The sequence below is a fragment of the Plectrocnemia conspersa genome, unplaced genomic scaffold (genome assembly GCF_051122295.1).
Source record: "Plectrocnemia conspersa isolate PC_06_02 unplaced genomic scaffold, ASM5112229v1 ptg000013l, whole genome shotgun sequence".
NCBI classification, from domain to species: domain Eukaryota; kingdom Metazoa; phylum Arthropoda; class Insecta; order Trichoptera; family Polycentropodidae; genus Plectrocnemia; species Plectrocnemia conspersa.
Genome location: NW_028277177.1, coordinates 20,010,648 through 20,029,246, shown reverse-complemented (window position 1 = coordinate 20,029,246; position 18,599 = coordinate 20,010,648). Strand labels below are relative to the sequence as shown.

At 27.9% G+C, this 18,599-nt stretch overlaps 1 protein-coding gene across 1 annotated transcript in view; it reads left to right on the top strand.

The window, feature by feature from the left end:
• Ac3 (Adenylate cyclase 3) overlaps positions 1–18,599 on the top strand; it is a 131,788-nt gene that overhangs the window by 43,241 nt on the left and 69,948 nt on the right. The window contains exons 3-4 of the mRNA XM_088202828.1: positions 8,288–8,437; positions 8,515–8,630. Coding sequence (XP_088058954.1) covers positions 8,288–8,437; positions 8,515–8,630 — 266 coding nt within the window. The remainder of the gene's footprint in view (positions 1–8,287; positions 8,438–8,514; positions 8,631–18,599) is intronic.

Genomic DNA, 18,599 nt, shown 5'->3' with positions numbered 1-18,599 from the left:
TCCATATTACATTAATATTTATATTGAGATATATAAAAGCTTTTGTACCTTAGCTCTAGGGATTCTAAAGTCACGGGGTTTTCCAATTCCCGGGAATCGAGACACAAATTTTTAAGGTCCAGGGAATTTTCGGGACTCGAGACTTTAATTATTTTTCATTTGAACCATTGAAAAAAATTTTTTTTGTAGAATAACTATTTGGGAGAAATACGCATTATTTTCGAAAAAACATGGGTACATCGTACAAACACATAAATATATATAAATTTATTGAAAATAGTGAAAATATTTTGTCAGATATTTATTTAGTAAATACTCTACTTATTCAAGCCAAAATAATATTTTAAAAATATTAAAGCACTTCACGATAAATCGGATAGCCTTTTTTTTATTTTCGTGTTGAATATTTCTGACGTCGAAAATATTCATTCGCTTTCTGTTGCAGTTTTATGTTTTATTAAAAGCAATGATTTATGTAACATATTTCAATTCAGAGTCTGAGTTTTAATTGATTTCACGATCTATTTTTTTTACGGTTGAAAAATAATATTTTAGTGGTGTATTAATTATTTATTTAATTCTTCTTTTATCGACATGACAATACAATTAGTGATTTCTTTTTCCTCAATAACTTCGATAACCGAACTTTCTACACTAGAAAAAAGTTGTCTCAATAATTCTTGACCATATTTTATACATGCTTTTTTGGGACAACTTCAAAAATAGTTTTTATTGACAACATAATTGAAGTTTTATAACAAGTTTATTAAACCAATGAGGCGCATATTTCGTCTTTCTCATATTTTGGCTTACAAAGTTAAAAGCGTTTCTTGCGAGTTATCTTTAACTGTCCACTTGCTACCTGCTTGTATATCAAACGGGTACGGGTTTAATATCGTCAAATCTGCAAGTTATGTATTTCGAAGCTCGTGTTAACTCATGGCGATTTACAGGTGAATGCCTAGCTGGACCCAATCTGACGTCGTCTGTGTCGATTGCGCGTTAGCATCACTGGTAGCGAGCTCGGAGACAAACTATTATGTATTTACAAGTCATAAGTATAGTTCAAAGTCAAGTAGTAAGACGAAAAATAACTCAGTGAAGAGTTATTTTCTTTTGATGGCATTTTTTTTCGCCTTCTTGAGCAACTATGAGTGATTTGGGTGGTGCTGGAATATCGTTCTTGTCTTATAATTGCACAATCAGGTGTATAAAATTCTAATATTTGCGTAAAAAAATGTGTCATTTGGATTTAATTATTCTGTTGTAGCATTTATAAGTTATATCAACTGTAAACTATGCTAAAGTATATTCTTTAAAATCGTTAATTGCATCGGAAAGAACATTTTAATGCCGTACCGTTATTTTAAAATTATATTTCGGTGGTTTAAGGTTCGATAACCTAAAGGGTGTGACTTTGTAGCCAGTAGGACGCTTAGTGGAATCTAGTTTTATTATATTATATTAATTTTGCGACAGACGATAAACGGCGAGATATTTTCTCTGTGTGGTGGTGGAAAAGCTGGCGCAAGGATGATGTCGCGTGGCAGCGAGTGTACAGTGAAAGTTGATCCCTCTCTGCTACGGTGTTGCTCGTATGGAAGAGTTTCTCTCGGGACGTAAACGCCTATGACAGTATGTTGTCCGTGGGCGCCGAGGGTCTGCTGGTCTCTTTGAGTGTTAATGGATGATAATTTTGGTCACAGTGAATTACCGCAAGTTTTGAGAATAATAACCTTTCAAACGTAGGCATTTGTGTGTAGTCGCCACAGTGGTCTGCTCAAATGACGTTGTTTGATTTGATGAGAAATTTCTTTTATTTTTATTTCTACGTCACCAATTTTTGTGTCAAGATCATAAAAGGAAATCTTGTATAAGCACTATTTTTTAGATCAGTTATGCAGTTTTTTTCAATAGTTTTATCTTTCGGTAACAGTTTCAATAAGAACAATATGACGTTGATAGTTAAACGTTAATTTTTTTTATTATTTATTTCTTTTAAATAAAAGTAGTGAATTTATTTTTTATTATCATGATCTTGATTTTTTCTTACTTTAGGTTGTCGACAGCTGTTTTTCCTGTTCATTTCCTGGTCATTGTCATAAACATTGATTTTAAATGCAGTTTTTCATTTGACACAAAATAAAGGGAATGCTGAACGAGATGCAAACTAAGCGAATTTAAAAATTAGCACCACCATTTTAAATACACATTGCAATGTTATTACTAATGGAAACGGCAAAATAAAAATTCGCTTTGACTTTTACTAGCCTTTTTATTTCAAATTATCCAATTTAACTTTTTATAGATTTTTTTTGCCCAGGGAACTGCTCTTATTTGAGATTTCTAAAATGAAAATCTCATTTTGTAATTTAATGCACATTTCGCAAAATATATATATATACACATAGATTAAATAGCATATGTATGTACATTAACAAATAGCTATTATATTAATACAAAAATAATTTATATGTTCAGAAAATTTATATTTTCAGTTCATATTCAATTTATCTATATCATAAAAAATACATGATGTATTTAGTTAATTAAATTCGGTTTATTTTATATACATATATGATGTATGTTTTATTTATTCATTATAACAATGCCATACTGTTACATTTTCAATGAAAGTTCATTAACAATATTTATATATTGTTCGTAAATCACGTATAAAATGAAAATTATAATTGGTAGTTGTACTACTTTAATACAAAACACACCACGTCTATATTATGTGAAGCATGTTGCTTTAATGTTTTTATTGTATTAATTTCAAATACAGTACATTGTAAGCCAGTACAATTTTACAATATAAATAAGTATTATTATGTGCATAAATATTATATAAATTGTAATATATTATTTGAATAATACTTTTGCAACCTTATAATAGTTTATGTATATATTTAGCAACTGTATATGAATATATTTATCTAAAGTTATTTTACAATATGTTATAAGTTAAAAACAATAACCTGTAACAAAGATTTATAGATAGCACAATTGATATATTTTAAATATATATTTCTCTCAGGGAAATTATAAAATTACTTTTATTAGTTTGATATAAATATGAATTCTACAACATTTACAAATAGATATTTATTTTATTTATCTGAAAAATTTGTTTTAATTATTAAAAATATTTACTCACGTTTTACCCGTAGCATAATATGTTGATCAATGGATTCATCATAAGTTCATCTCGTCCGGAATTGTGCCTCGCCCTACATTAGCCAGGAGCTCCATGGTATGGAATATTTAATTTCCTGCTCTGAGTACGTCGAGATCGTTCGTTTTCCCCATCTCTAGCTACTGTTTCTCTCATCTTATTTTTTACCTCAAAACGGTTTGAATCACACGCTTCGAAAAATATCAGATTACACATAGGATTATGTGACTAATTTTCTCCGTGTCTGACACAAACGATATTGGTACAGAGTAAATACTTTGCTGTCACATTATAATGTTGGAGTAATATGACACATGAATAATGCGACCGTTTCTCCAGCACTTTTAACGCTGGGTGTCTGTGTATTATTCATCAAAATGGAAAATGTATTCCTATATATAATACATCCAATTCCTAGTATTTACATAATGACAATATTTATTCTAGACGTATTAAATTCGACTAAAATAAATTTGGAAATTCACAGGATATTATTTTCATTTTTAGATTAATATATGTATGCTTCAAAGCATATTCAAGGATAGTTGATATAGCGACATGTTTTCGTAACAATGGTACAAAAAAATCTTTATAAATATAATTATTGTCGATTATCACAGATAGGATTTACCTAGATTTTCCTGATCTTATGGATGAATATGGCGATGATTAAAAAAAATTGAGCTAGGTTATACATATTAGATATTAAAATTTCTCTAATAATTAGCTACTTCGTAAAAAATTTCTTATATGTATTCAATAAAAAAATGGTAATTACTTTCGTATTATAGGAATAATGAAAAAATAGAATAAAATAATTTTGTACAATTAAAATTAAAACGTATTTAATTTACATATCTAGAATGTGCTTTATTTTTATTAAAAATATTTACAAAGATTATTGATGTTGGCCGGTTAGAATAGCTAATGTGGGTAAAATTAAATTTAAAATTTAATTTATGACTATGTTACGTCGAAAAAAAAAATTGCGGTTTTTCTATTCTTATTATGTTTGTAAAGTATATATGTACATATAAACATATACTTATTCAATAGATATCAGCATAATAAGGTTTAAATTTCACGGATAATTTAACCCGTCCTGACGTCTAAAAGTTAATGGACGTCAGCTCGAATACGCAATATTGTTTGTTTACGACGACGAAAAACTCGAATTCTTGGTAAATCTAAGGGATACTACACAATTAGTTAAATGACCCTTTAAGCGACAAAACGATTATGGTTGGTTCTAACAGTACTATTAAGGATAAAAAAGTTCATACAGAGGCTAGGTAGTTACGTGGTTCACCGTACTGATTTTGTAATATGTAGATTCAAGCAGATTTTATCAGCATATTAAATATACATATAGAAAAGTTTTCTATTAATTAAGAGCTCAATGAAACGTATAAAATATGTTGTTTTTTATTGTTTCATATTAATATTCTTTAGACTTCGAGGAGTAACAGTCTATTTTATTGTAGAACCTCATTCAGCTCAGATTAACGTCTCTAGTGACGTATAGACGTAGCGAATGTTTCATAGACTGGACTAGATATCACAAAAATTACAGTAAGCTGGTCGTCTCAAGTGACCAATATGAATTTGATTTGAATATTGAACTTTAAATTGGTTCCAGATTTAGGTTATTAATCGATTTTCTTTATTTAGGTCATGTACTATCGTTCTTGTAATTTATGGTCCATTACGCTAATAATCTATTTTGGTATCTTAATACAATAATGATATATAAGTTATCCCTTTACTAATCGCATAAATTTATGAAGCGTTTTAGACATCGTTATATGCTTGATTGTTATGTCGTGACTATGCAGTTGGGCATACAAAGCATTGTTAAAATTATCCATTAAATTTTCCCTGGACCTTTGTGTTTAATTTCATTGTTATGTAGAGAGCAAAACAACGCCACTTTCTTCGAGAACTTTTACTGAACAACTGTTAATAAATTTATATCAGGACTTTGCCTGACTGTTAATTAGTTAATTACGTCATTAATGTTAGACTTTTGTGCTCTATATTGCTTTATGTTTTGTGTTAAATATTGATTATTGTGGAGTTTTATATCACATATTTGTAAAAGGGTATTGAAATATTAGTATTTATTTTTACAATATGCTGGGATACAAATATTTTATCATGTACATAAGAAATAACTTATTCAAGCTGTTGTTGGGTATTTTATAGAAATCCGATTTTGATGCCGCTTTTTGAGTATTCTTTATTTACAGCTATCATATTTGTTGCATAATACTGATTCGTTCTTAACTAGGCAATCTATATGTGTTTTAACCATGTTTAATTTGTTTATAATAAATATACATATATTGTTTATAAGCCGCTTGACGTGTCATGACATTAGTTTTTAGTTTCTTAGAATTCGTGATCATTGCTACCGAAATATCAAACAATACGTATTATTTCTGATGAAGCACGACTTTTAAAAGTATTTTATGTATACATATATTTATTGTGTACATTACACATAAATAAATTAATGCACTAATGTATTCATTCAGTACATTTAAAAGCATTTAATCTACTGGGTAAAGACTGAATTCATTTCGTATCCCATGTTTACCTCGTATGGAAATATATACGAGATTATTATCGTTGCATGGTTCAACTATTACGTCTGGCTCGAATATACTCCGAACTATTTCATAGCACATCGGTCGTAAGCTGCAATTCAAATCGGTCGCATTGTAGATTCAGTTTTATTCTATATAATGCGAGTTTCATACAGTATAGAGAACGCAGAGGCATTCTCGCGAGGATTCGTTGAAAACTGGGATAACGTTGAAAGGGTATTTCCGCCATTCGAACGTTTTCAATTTCAGTGGTATTAAAGTGATAAGGGTTTCGCAAACTACGCTTTTTGCGACGACCACTCCAAAACTTTGATAAAGTTGTAATTTCGAATCCAGCGTTACGATTTTGTCGCTTTTAAAATGAACATTTTATATAATAAAATGTCATTAAGTTCAGATTGGATAAGTATCAATTTTAGAGGAAGCATATAAGTTATGACTAGCGATTCTTTTTAAGAATTATTTCTTGAGAACAGTATCGCTGATTTATCGAAAATTTTCATTGAGCTTTTTTTTGTTTAAAATTAGATTTTTGTGTTTTACATTTTTATAGCGTTGCATAAGAAAGGGTGGGTCTGAGGCACATGCTTTCTTGCAAGCTTTAAGTTGTGAATATTTTAATGTTTAAAAATTGTTTATGATTTTTTAACTACTGTTTTCGGTCTAATCGCTGCTTTAGTAATCTAAAATCTGCAATATTAATTAGATAAAAAGAAACTGTTCCGCAGATTAACAGATTGCAAAAATATATGGAGGCTTTCTACAGGGTTGCTTTATAAAATTTGCCTGTCGGCAAACCGAAAGACGTTGAAAAACGTGAAGTAGCAACACTTGTTATTGACAATTTTCTCTGTACGTTTGTTTGTGTTTATTACTATTAGCTCTAAAGCACACGATACGGATATATGTTCGATATACTTATCATTACTCCGATTGATTTATAAATATAAAAATTATAGTAATTTTTTTAATTTCTATAAATTTGTTCAAAATAAAAACAGCAGTAATTATAATAGTAGGGGCGTAAATCCAAACTTGCCATCTCTTTCTTAATTATAAATAATGCTGATATGGATAGCACTCGTACTGACTATGTTAACGCAAATATATTATAAGTATTAGGTTAGTTAATTTAAACTTAAGACCTTCGATACTTATTAATTATTAATTTAACTTTTATGTTGACGACTGTTTTATTACATTTTTTATCACAAAGATAAGATAATATTTTGTGTAAAATTATGCGTAGATCAAAAATCTATCATATTTTTGTTGTTGTAAATGATTTTATTAATTAAATAAATATGTTTTATTTGAGCAACAAAACCCACTTACATTAAAATTATTTTTAGTGTTAATTTTAAATCTATGAACAAAATTGAAAAATATTGAATAATATAATATTGCTGTGAAAAAAATATTGCTATAAAAATAAATAATGATTTTTCACCTTGAACTATTTTTTTTATCAATATTTGTAATGGTTTATAAACGATGATATATGTAGTTATTTGAATCATAATCTCGTACGCTATTTATGCTTACATAAAAGTTATGTTTATGAAATAATGCAATTTTACGTTAAATAAATACACTTTTTTTAAAATGTTGCTGAATATATTTTGTTTGTTAGTAAATTTATTTTGTCAATACATTATTATATTTCAAGTAATTATAAAAAAAATATGCTCCATAATAAAATGGTTACTATGAATTATAGCAATTAAAATAAACTCTTATTTGCTATTTATTATTTTTTTTATTTTTAAGTAAATATTCATCTGATAAAATATAATTTTTATTATAAGATTTTCTATTATATTTGTAGATCATACGTTGGATCATAATACAATTTATAATGTGTATGTACAGGTGCTTTTCCTAATCTCACGGATGAATAACGAGGTGATTACTTTAAGTCGACCTAGGTCGCTATGACACTAAAAATGTAAATTAGTAAATAAATATATTCCATAACGAAAATTATACGCATAGTGTTTAAATAGGTACGACATAATTTAATAACTTGATAATTTTATGTGTATATAAATAACATTATACTAAATATTCCAATTTTCTCCGGTAAAAGGAATTTGGGAGAGTATTAATTTTTAATCAATTAATAAGTAACTTAATTAATTTAAAAATATTATATATTAGAAAATAGATTAAAGAATTTTGTTAATAAAAAACTTTGTTGAGAGAAAGCATTAAAACATACGGTATTGAAATTTTTCAGTGACAATTTACTGTCTTAAAATAACACGTTTATCCAATAATAAAAATAAATCCTGTCTGACACAAGTATTAAGAAACACCAAGGAGGTGTTAAGGTATAAAATTACGATGTTTAAATATGATATTAGGTACTTCCTTGAAAATACGGCATTTTATGAGTGTAATCCGAAATTTTCCCGACGTAACTGTTTACAATGCGTATATTTTTAGCCATCGACCTTCCGTAAAACACTTTTCTTAAAACATTGTTTTTCTTTCGCAGAACATCAGCAATGCCATTTTGATGTCTATCTCAGCTTTGTTGGGGTTGTTAGGGTTTCTTTTGGACGACCGTCAACAGCGACAGGCTTTCTTGGAAACGAGACAAAGCCTCGAAGTTAAATTGGTTATAGAGGAGCAGAGCGCCGAACAGGTGAACCATTTAATTTTGAAACCTTTCATGACAAAAACACGAAATATGTGATGAGATGTTTTGTGTATTGTTTTTAGGAAAGGCTGTTGCTTTCGGTGCTACCTGAGCACGTTGCTGTGCGCATGCGTCAAGATTTGGGCTCTACGGATACACAATTCAAGAAAATTTACATGTCAAGACATGAAAATGTCAGGTATGTCTTTTGTCTTTAAAAAAAAGCTAAGCTGAAATCAATATTTCAATTCGTGTAATGGCCGTTGATATAGACAATATCATATTATATCAATGACGCTTGAGTTATACGATAGGGTTGAAGTATACGTAAATAAAAATATATTTATTGCGTAAAAGATCAATGTTTTTATTAAATTTAATAATGTTAAATTATATCAACATCTAAAAATAAAGGGTTATTTAGTTAATATGTTCTTATACAGATAATAATTCAAAATTTAACAATTTAATAGTTTTGTATTTTGTGAGTTAAGTTTGTGTTATGCAAATGCTAACCCAATTTAATAAAAATATGCGTATAAAAAATACTTTCGTTTTCCAAATATAGTAATTATTTACCAAATAAGTTGCGACATGTCAATCACTGTCCATCTGAATCAAAAACGGACTACGAATACAAAAACAATAAACCCTCTATTATAGAGAACATTTTTTGAGGAGGCGAAGACTAGGTTATCGGTCTAATAATGATAATGATTTAGTCTGACAGCGTTATTCTATAATATTTTTCAGTAAAATAACTTATTTGTTGTAGTGTCATAAAGTGGTTGACTTCTCTTATTTAAAAAAAAATATTTTACAATAAAAAAATGATTTTGTTTCTCAAAAACACTAATTGCTTAAACCAAAATAAGTTAACCTTTGGCAGTATTGTAATATACGTTCAGTGAACATAAATCTAATTTTGTATAACCTTAGTATTAAAAATACAAGCATAAATTAACTTGCTAAACTTCGTTTTTAAATTTATTAGCTAGACAAGCACAATAGACGAGTGGTGTAAGTCGCTGACTATTATTCTGAAAGAACCAAGTTCGAATCTTATATATGTTTTGAAGATCAGTTTCAGTAATTATTAAATAATTATAATTCCGATCGATCATCAGAGATTAGGTTTACCTCGATTTTTCAAATCTCACGGAAGAATATCGTGATGATTAATTAAAATTGAGCCAGGTATTAAAAAATCTTTAATAATGAGCTACTACAGTTCAAAGAAAATATCTTATATATGTTTATGTATATATTCAGCAAAAAATAAAATAAAATGGTTACTATATAATTTGATCCTAATATGTATGAACTGCTCGAATATTGTTGTGTTTTATAAAGACAGAAATTTGACGTGTAAAAATAATTTTGAATATTAACGTCATGATTAATTATAAATATAGATCTACCAAATGTTTACATATATGTAAATTGGTAATAAAAAAACAAGCGATGTAAAAGGATCTGATTATATTTTTACTCCAAAAATATAATTACTATACAAAAAAAAGTATATGCTAGCTTAACAATGATATATTCTAATTATTATTTACATAATTAAAAAAAATATTTGCCAGTTCATTTTCACAGCCGGTGTATCATAATTAAATTTTAAAATTCAGCTTACCTAATAGATTTTGTTGATGAGAATTGTATCACATTGAATAATATTCTAAAAGCTATTGATTTTTTCTTTTCAATTTAAAATTACATTGTCACTTTGTTGTTAATAAAAAATTTTCGTCAAATGTTTAACTATGGCATATACAGGTGAACTAAGAAAACGAACGATTTTTTAGTTCTTACGGTTTATAAATTGCTAATTGTATACAAATATTGATTATTTAACCATTTTACATAATTGTAATAGGCATTTAAATTAAAACTTCCTTTTAGTATTTAAATTAAGGTATTCTCTGACAATATAAAATGTCTTTAATCATAACTGGAAATCTAAGAATTAGATTAAATCACATTAGTTTTTTACGTAGGTACTTTTATTAGCGTTTTAATTAAAAATAAATTAAAAATTAAATTCTGATGCGCAAAATCTTAACTAGTACTTTTGGGTCATTAGCCTAGTACATTATGGATTACGCCATTCCATCCCTTGATTTACATATTCAGCATTTGCTTTATACCATTTATTTATATATCTTCTTATCGCCTTATTATAAAGCTTTCACAAAAAATACAAGTATATCTATAAATACATTTAACTTATTATACAAAAGTTTAATAAAATAAAATATAAAAAAGGCATAGATAATATATCTTAATATTAATTAAAGATAAGTAAATCTATTTTTTCTTAATACTAGAATAGAAATTAATATAATTGCTATCCAATAAGCCGCATTGATTTTTAAGTCACAGTAGTTGCAATTAGTATTTTAAGTTTGAAACCATCATTAAATTGCCGAAAAATAATTATTAAAAACATGAAGTTCCATATGTGATTCGAACCTAAATCTTTCAGATCAATAGTCTGCAACTTAACATACTCGTATATCGTGCTAGTAAATTTAATTTTAAACTACTGATTATAAATCGCAATAAAGTAGAAACAAAATTTGCGCCACGATTCCAATTGTTTGAGTAATGTTTATATTTTAAATAGCAAATTTAGTATACGTTTACGTATTGAAAATAAACGAAACAATTTTGCTAAAGGTTAAGTTATTTTGCTTTAAACATTTATTATTTTTGGGAGACAAAAACATTCTTTTAACTGTCAAATAAATTGCGAAAAATATGAATAGTCAATTACATTAGGATTATCATAATGTCTAAAGGTTATTTTTGTGGCAATTAATATAATGGAAAAACAGGAAAATAAAATATCTATTTTAAGATAAAATATGGTCTAAAAATTAGTGTAAAATACATTTACCATACTTGAAAAAAGAACATATTTTTTGTATGCATATTTTGATTAAATTTAAAATAAGATTTTATAACATCATTAGCACAAAATAAACACAATGAAAATATTTAAAATATATCCCTCGAGTTCATTAGTAACAATAAATAATAATTAACGATTAGGCTTACAATGATACAATAAATATTTATTAAGATTGTTGTTAAGGACAAGTTGTACGTATACTTATTAAGGCTAAGAATAGAGATCAACGGCCAACTTTCCCAGACCACTTAATAAATATTCAAACGATTTTGATTTCGCTGCCATCAGAATTTTAAATACTTACATATATAATTTCAACAATGTTTACATCTATTCATCTATTTTAAATACATTTCGATCTTCTTCAGTAAGTGACCATTAATATTCAACATATATTAAATAATTATAAATTATTGTGTGTATTTTAATTTATACTCAATAGATGATAGCGCAATTTTATAAATAAAATTTGATGCTACTGTCGTGACTCGAACCCGTGATTTTTGAGTTACCAGGCTAGATCTTACCGACTACGCTATTCCGAACTTATATGCGGATAGATAGATTTAATAATTATAAATAATTGGAATTTAATTATTTTTAGCTGATTACGAAACATCTGAAAACAATTTTGATTCACCATAGGCAATTTATTTTTTTGACATTTAAGACTTTAAAAATTACTATATATTACCATATATAACTTTGCAATTATCACTAATTTTATTTTCTTGTGGAAAGCAGCTGCTTTTTCTTTGGTCGTATCTTCACTTGGTACGTGTTTGTTAATTGTTCTAAATCAGAAGCGAAGTGATAAGTTCTGTAGTTAATAATGGAAGTGAGTTAAGCTTAATATCCTGTTTGCTTTTAAACATTATTTTACAATAGAGGAGGTGCTTTGTTTTTTATATTATTGATCGTATTGCCAATGTGGTGATTCTGGGCGGAAACAGACTATTTGTTGTTGGCTACTAAATATTGAATTAAAACTATCTTAGCATAACATATTTATTAAAAAACCGTTAGTTTGTAAATGTTTGCCTATGCACTTAGGTACCAGCACCAAAGACGAATCATATAACCATCTGAATACGTATTTAGAAATAAAATCTGTAGATACATTGTAGTGGTTCCAAATAATTGTCTTTTTATTGACACCAACCGTATCCTTTGTTCATGTACATTTTAAAAGTAAATTTTTGACTCGCTTAAATACGCGATTCAATGAAGCGAAAAACTTACAATTTAAAAACAAATATAACAAATAAATTATTATTGGCTTTTAGGAAGTCTTTTAAAGTGATATAGCCGCATATTTATATTTTATTAAATTACTAACATAACTTAAGTTTTTTTAATAATATTTATTTTATTATTTTTGGCATTGACTTTTAATAGTTTTATTTACATAATAGGTATTTGTGAAAATTTTTTTTTAATTGTAACAACCAATAAATGAAAAAATAAAAAGTTCAGTTATAAGTAAGGGTAGATGAAAATTATTTATAGTGAATAGTAATTTTTTTTGTTAATTTTGAAACTGTGAATTAATTATTGATATTTTTTTAATTTTTCTTTATTTTAGAAACACATCGGTAATTTTACCATCAGCTGTAAATGTTTTAAAACATACTTCGTTAATTCCTCAATCTAAGAACATGTTAGACAATTTGTATTAATTAGAAGCAATATTTTTATTTTACTTAATATTTAATAGATTTTAAGTGTCTAATGGCTATTACTTAATATTATTACAATACTAAAATAACAAAAAAGCAATAAAAAGTGTTGCCAAAAAATAATTAATAACCCAATTGTCATTGAAAGCAATACGGTAATATGTCTTAAAATAACCAAACAATTCTGTTCGTAGACCTGTCATAAGACAAAGTGTACGTTAATGAATTAATAATTTATATTTGTGTGAAAAATACCAGTTATATAAATATATATTTATATATAAATAATTATTATTTCATTCAAAGTCATTTATTTAAACCATACACTTAATTGTCCTTCTTGTAAAGTTATTAAGTGGAGTAAGATATTAAACATTTATGTCTACAATATGGCTTTTCTAGATGCAAAGGGAAATTTAATATTTAATTTATTACTGATAAAGATTTCATGCCTAATCTTTCATCTTACGCGCCTTTGTTTTATATTAGCATTTTAAAGCTTAACTTTTAGTTATGAATTAAGTTAAAAAATACATATAAAAATTCCAATGCTTCGGAATGCTTCAGAATATACTTTTCAAGGTTTTCGCGATGGATTTTCTCTCAAAATATGATCTGTGTTTTGCACCTTGCCCTTATTTCATAACCATGGCAGGTTCTCGCCCGAGAACTTTCAAGCTGTTAATAATTCTCTTTGCGCATTTGAGGTCAGCCCGTGAATTCGAGCCAAAGAAGAAATGTAAAAATAAAATACGGCTTAGCATGTATTGTATCGTATGTATACAATGAAATTAGCTACTATATACTGACGATAAAATATCGCGAGATTCACTGACGTAAACGATTATGGGGTCGTAAAGCGCCACACGGCTTCTCGGCAATCAATACTTTTTCTTCTTGAGTCACAGATTTGTCGCTTTGGGCTGCCAGAATTAATTAAACTGTATAGTGTGTATTTTAAAGGCAAATAAACTAAAACATAGAAGTCGTTCGAGTGCAGGTCACGTTAGCATAATGTACGAAAGGCGGAAAAGTCGATAGATTTATGAGTGTGATAAAAATGAGGGGGGCGGTCGAATTGTTGCCAAACAAGCTTTTTACCTTTAAATTGTAGTACTTTGCGAGTAATAGAATTAATAAATCAATGTCTGAAAAGTGTATGAATCACTAGTATAGGTTTTTATAGTATACATTTTATTTTGCTTATTAACTGATGACTATAAGTAATAAAATAATAAACGTTTCGGCTCTGTGTTCATATTTATGGAATATTTTTTCCACTTGAATGTTCCGCAAATATTTATATAAATAAAACTCATTTAAATAATCACTTATTAATAGGTCATTATGTACTATTCTAGGCATATTCACTTGTATATTTATGTATAAGCGACCCTCGTCAAACGATGGTGTTAAATTTTAAACATTAATTCGAGAAAGTTTGAAGCGTTGAATTAAATATTACCACTGCGCAAAAAATAATTAAAATTTATAACATGGGTGTTTATTATTATAATTTTGTGTATATTTTTTATGAAATAAATGAGATTGCCCCTGGATTTGACATCTTATTGTACCATATTGAGATATGTTACGGCGTGTGTGTTTACACGTGAGAAATAACACTAACGTCACGTACGACACACTTGGGGTATAAACAGGTCACTTTATGGAAGCTGATGTGCTGAAAGTATGGAATGAAGTATGTACATATGTATATATATGGTATGCTAGAGGCTTTCCGAAGAAGTGGGTGTCTGGTCGTCGAGCATGAGCGCGATCGTGGCGATAAGGGAGTGAAAAGACTGTACCGCTGGAACAATAAAGGCCCTAACCGAGTTTGGTCCTCCCTACGACCTAGATAGACGTTACGACTTCAGACCCAAGGACAACACTTTTTGTATTTTGCCTTCTGCTCTCCCCTTCCGGCCTTCTCGAGCCTGCAGATGTGAGATTACCGGCTCACCCTTAACAATGCTTTAATAATTTCAGACGATCGTGTTATATTCTGTTCGATGTTCCGGAAGCCAATCGCTTTAGTAATAAAACGAGTGAATTTCTTATTTTATATAATATAAAAAAAAACTGTTAATAATATGTATAAAGAGGGAGCAACAAAAATTAACTTTCGTACGAATTTTATTCCTTGTTTACTTGCATTATTTTTTTATGAATCACAAAAACGTTTAATTAAATTGGAAATACAATTTGGCAGACAAAGTCTGTAGCTGTTATGTCGATCGCATAATGGTATATTAATAAATAATTTATTTAAAACATTATCATTGTAGTTTTACAATGTCTTATTAAGCTGCCCAGTTTTTTCATATATTTGATTGAATATAAACAAAATGATAATAGGCAGTAGTGACGTGACATTTGTACATGTCATTCTGGCTGCCATTTTTAGGTCAACTGTGCTATTTTCAACTTACAACTCTTACCGTTATTATGGACTAGATTTTGTACAGTGTACTGTGATATTTTTAGTTTTTATGAGCAATAAAGGACTTAAAATATTGTATTAAATAAAATTTGTAGTAAAAGGATACATAAAATTATTTATAATCAATAAAGATTGAGTTTTAATCTATCGCTGGCGAAGCCGGGCAATAAAACTAGTAGTATATATTATAATATTAAAGATTTTTATTACAACTTATTCCCGAAATGTTTACATCAGTGTCATATTAGAATTAATAAATATTAATTGCTTTCATTTTCCATCAAAAATATTTGATTGATTCTAGATCGAATTTGTAATAAGATGCGCGTTATATTATTTGCTGCGTTTTATTAAAAATGTCAGTGGTTCGAAATTTTAAATACATATCTCCCAGCATTATTTTAATCGTAAATTGGTACCCCTTTCTAAATTTCAGTACAATGCCAAATTAATTGGATAGTATCTAGAAGCAAATCGGTATTTGTCTTCTTTACAGCTTTGCCAATTTGGCAAAAGATGTGATCCGAATATTACTAAAAATAGTTCGAATTTCTTAATTATATATTGTAATGTAAATTTGCTTATTTAAGAGTCAATGTCTGAATAAAGGCTTTCATCTTAGCTAAGCTTTATTATTAACTTTTAAAGACTTTACCAAATTATTCTCTGAAACAAATACATTCTGATGGCTTTTTTGTATTACTTAACAAAATTTTGATCAAAATGGTAGATGATTACTTTTGCATATTAACGACTTTAATTTTTAATTTAAAATAAAAAGCCTAAATATAATGGCCTATTATGCAATTATATTTATTTAACACTAAAAAGTACGTACCGCTGTTAAATATAAATTACTTTAGCAATCAATTAAAAATTACTTTACTTTGAAAGTTGAAAAATGATAGAACATTACGCCGATGTGTGCTCAGCACACTAGAACGTGTTTTTTTCTCGGTTTTGTTTAAAACGCTTTGCTAGCGTAAAGAGCTTTCGTCTGGGAGCTTTCGCTTGCTCTAAAAATAAAACACACACGTATACGTACATCGCAGAGATACATAGTCTGCGTTTTTCATTGTTGTCCAAGTCCTCAGCCATAGCAGAAGTATGCAAATACACCTAAGAAGAATTCAAGTCAGAGTCCTCTCTTGCATTTTGAAGAGGGTCAAGTGTATACTATTTTGTATTCACGTCTTGTCTTGTCGTCTGTTTCATTCGATTATTTTTTACCAGAAATCTTGCGTGGCAGCTTCCGTTGCGGCAGCCTCTTGTACAATTTCTCGTAATAAAACACACATTTTGTCGTCCTTGCTTAAATATGGGTCCATTTTATACTTTCTTGAATGACACAATGTAAATTAAAAAATATGGTGCTCCATTATTCTTACAAAGAATTTCACACTAGAAATTGTTATAATAACGAAGGGACTTTATTTAACTCGTTATGAATTTTAATTAAGGCAAATATAACACAGATAAAGTTATATATTAGATAAGAACATTAATAAAAATATTTATATTATTCTGGATATTTTATATAAAGGCAATTTTTATTTAATTAGTAATTAGCAAATTCAACAATTTATCTTTTTCTCTCTTTATAGTTTATATGAATACTTGTTTTATTACGCTAATATTTAAAAAAATAAAGAATAGTAGAAAGACTACTTTTGTTATGTCAGTGAATAAGCAACATTTATATCTTTGTTTACTTTATGAATCTTATAAAAGTAAGCGAGCGCATTTGTAATGTATACATAGAAATGCAACTAATATATGATGAATATTAAAAAAATAAAAATACAAGGCAAAACATTCAGTAAGATAAGACCATTTTAATACCCAATTGGAAAAACTGCTATTTCTGTTAAGACCCACGCAATGTGGCAGAATTCTCAAGGCCTTACAGCGTTTGTGTATTACAATAACTGTGTAAATTTCTAATTCCACTAAGTGCGAGGATTTTCTTTGTTTTAAAGGGAAAATGCTACTAATTTTTTTGCTTGTTTATATTAATGGAAATTACTGAATAAAGTTAAAAATGACTATGGACAAACATTCATGATAAAAAAACATGTGGAAAGCTATCCTATCTCATTTAATAACTCATTAAAAAAATCGTAAAAAATATCAAGCATCGATGGATTGCTGACACCACCCTTTAGAAAATTTCAAAAGTGTTTCCTTGAATACATGCTACTCCTAGAATGTAATAAATTGTACCTCAGTGTGCTTAGCAAAAATGTAATAATAAACAAATATGGATACAATTATTTTAAATATTTAAATTGTTTTTATGAATACTCTTTACTAACAAGAAATACTTAGCATCGCTGAAGCGACATACAATATTCAAAGACGTTATGAATGAACGTATCGCACGAAACGCGAATCGACTATAAATTGTTAAAGTGACATGCGCTCCGCATAGTGAAAATGAGCATCTTCGTCACCTTATCGCAAATTTTGGCGTTGTGCATAGGTAATTTCTATCCAAACTGAAGAACAAGTATTTCTAGTTAAAATACTTGTTCTTGAACTATCTGAAAAATGTAACAATTATCATTAGCAAATAATGTGTACTCAAAAAAATAATGGCATTTGCTATACGTCATTTTGTAATATTCTTGTTGTATTGAGTATTAGTACAATTTTATTTTATAAAAAAAATCAGTATTATGCTTATAATATATTATATTATAAAATAATATCACATAAGATTTTCAAGAAAAGTCATACACGTGAAATGTTATTAAGCATCTACTTATTTATTTGATATATGATGAAATGAACATTTATATATAAGTCTATTATTTTTTACCAATAATTATTTAAAAAAAATTCCTGCTATTTAATATTCTCATAAACCATACTTTAATTTTATTTCCCTTATTTATTTACCATTGACGCTGGAAAGTAGTCTCAATTTCACTCTTTTACCCTGCGGCTATTCCCAAAGCCACATTATAACCTAATTTGCATTCTTTTACTTTGAACAAAGGCGATCAATTCAGACATGATTGATTCGCCGAAAGTGGAAAAGCTAACGAGAGCACACTTCAAATGCTATTATCATAAAATGAATACTTAAAATAAAGAAGACTGACACGAGAGCATATAAAT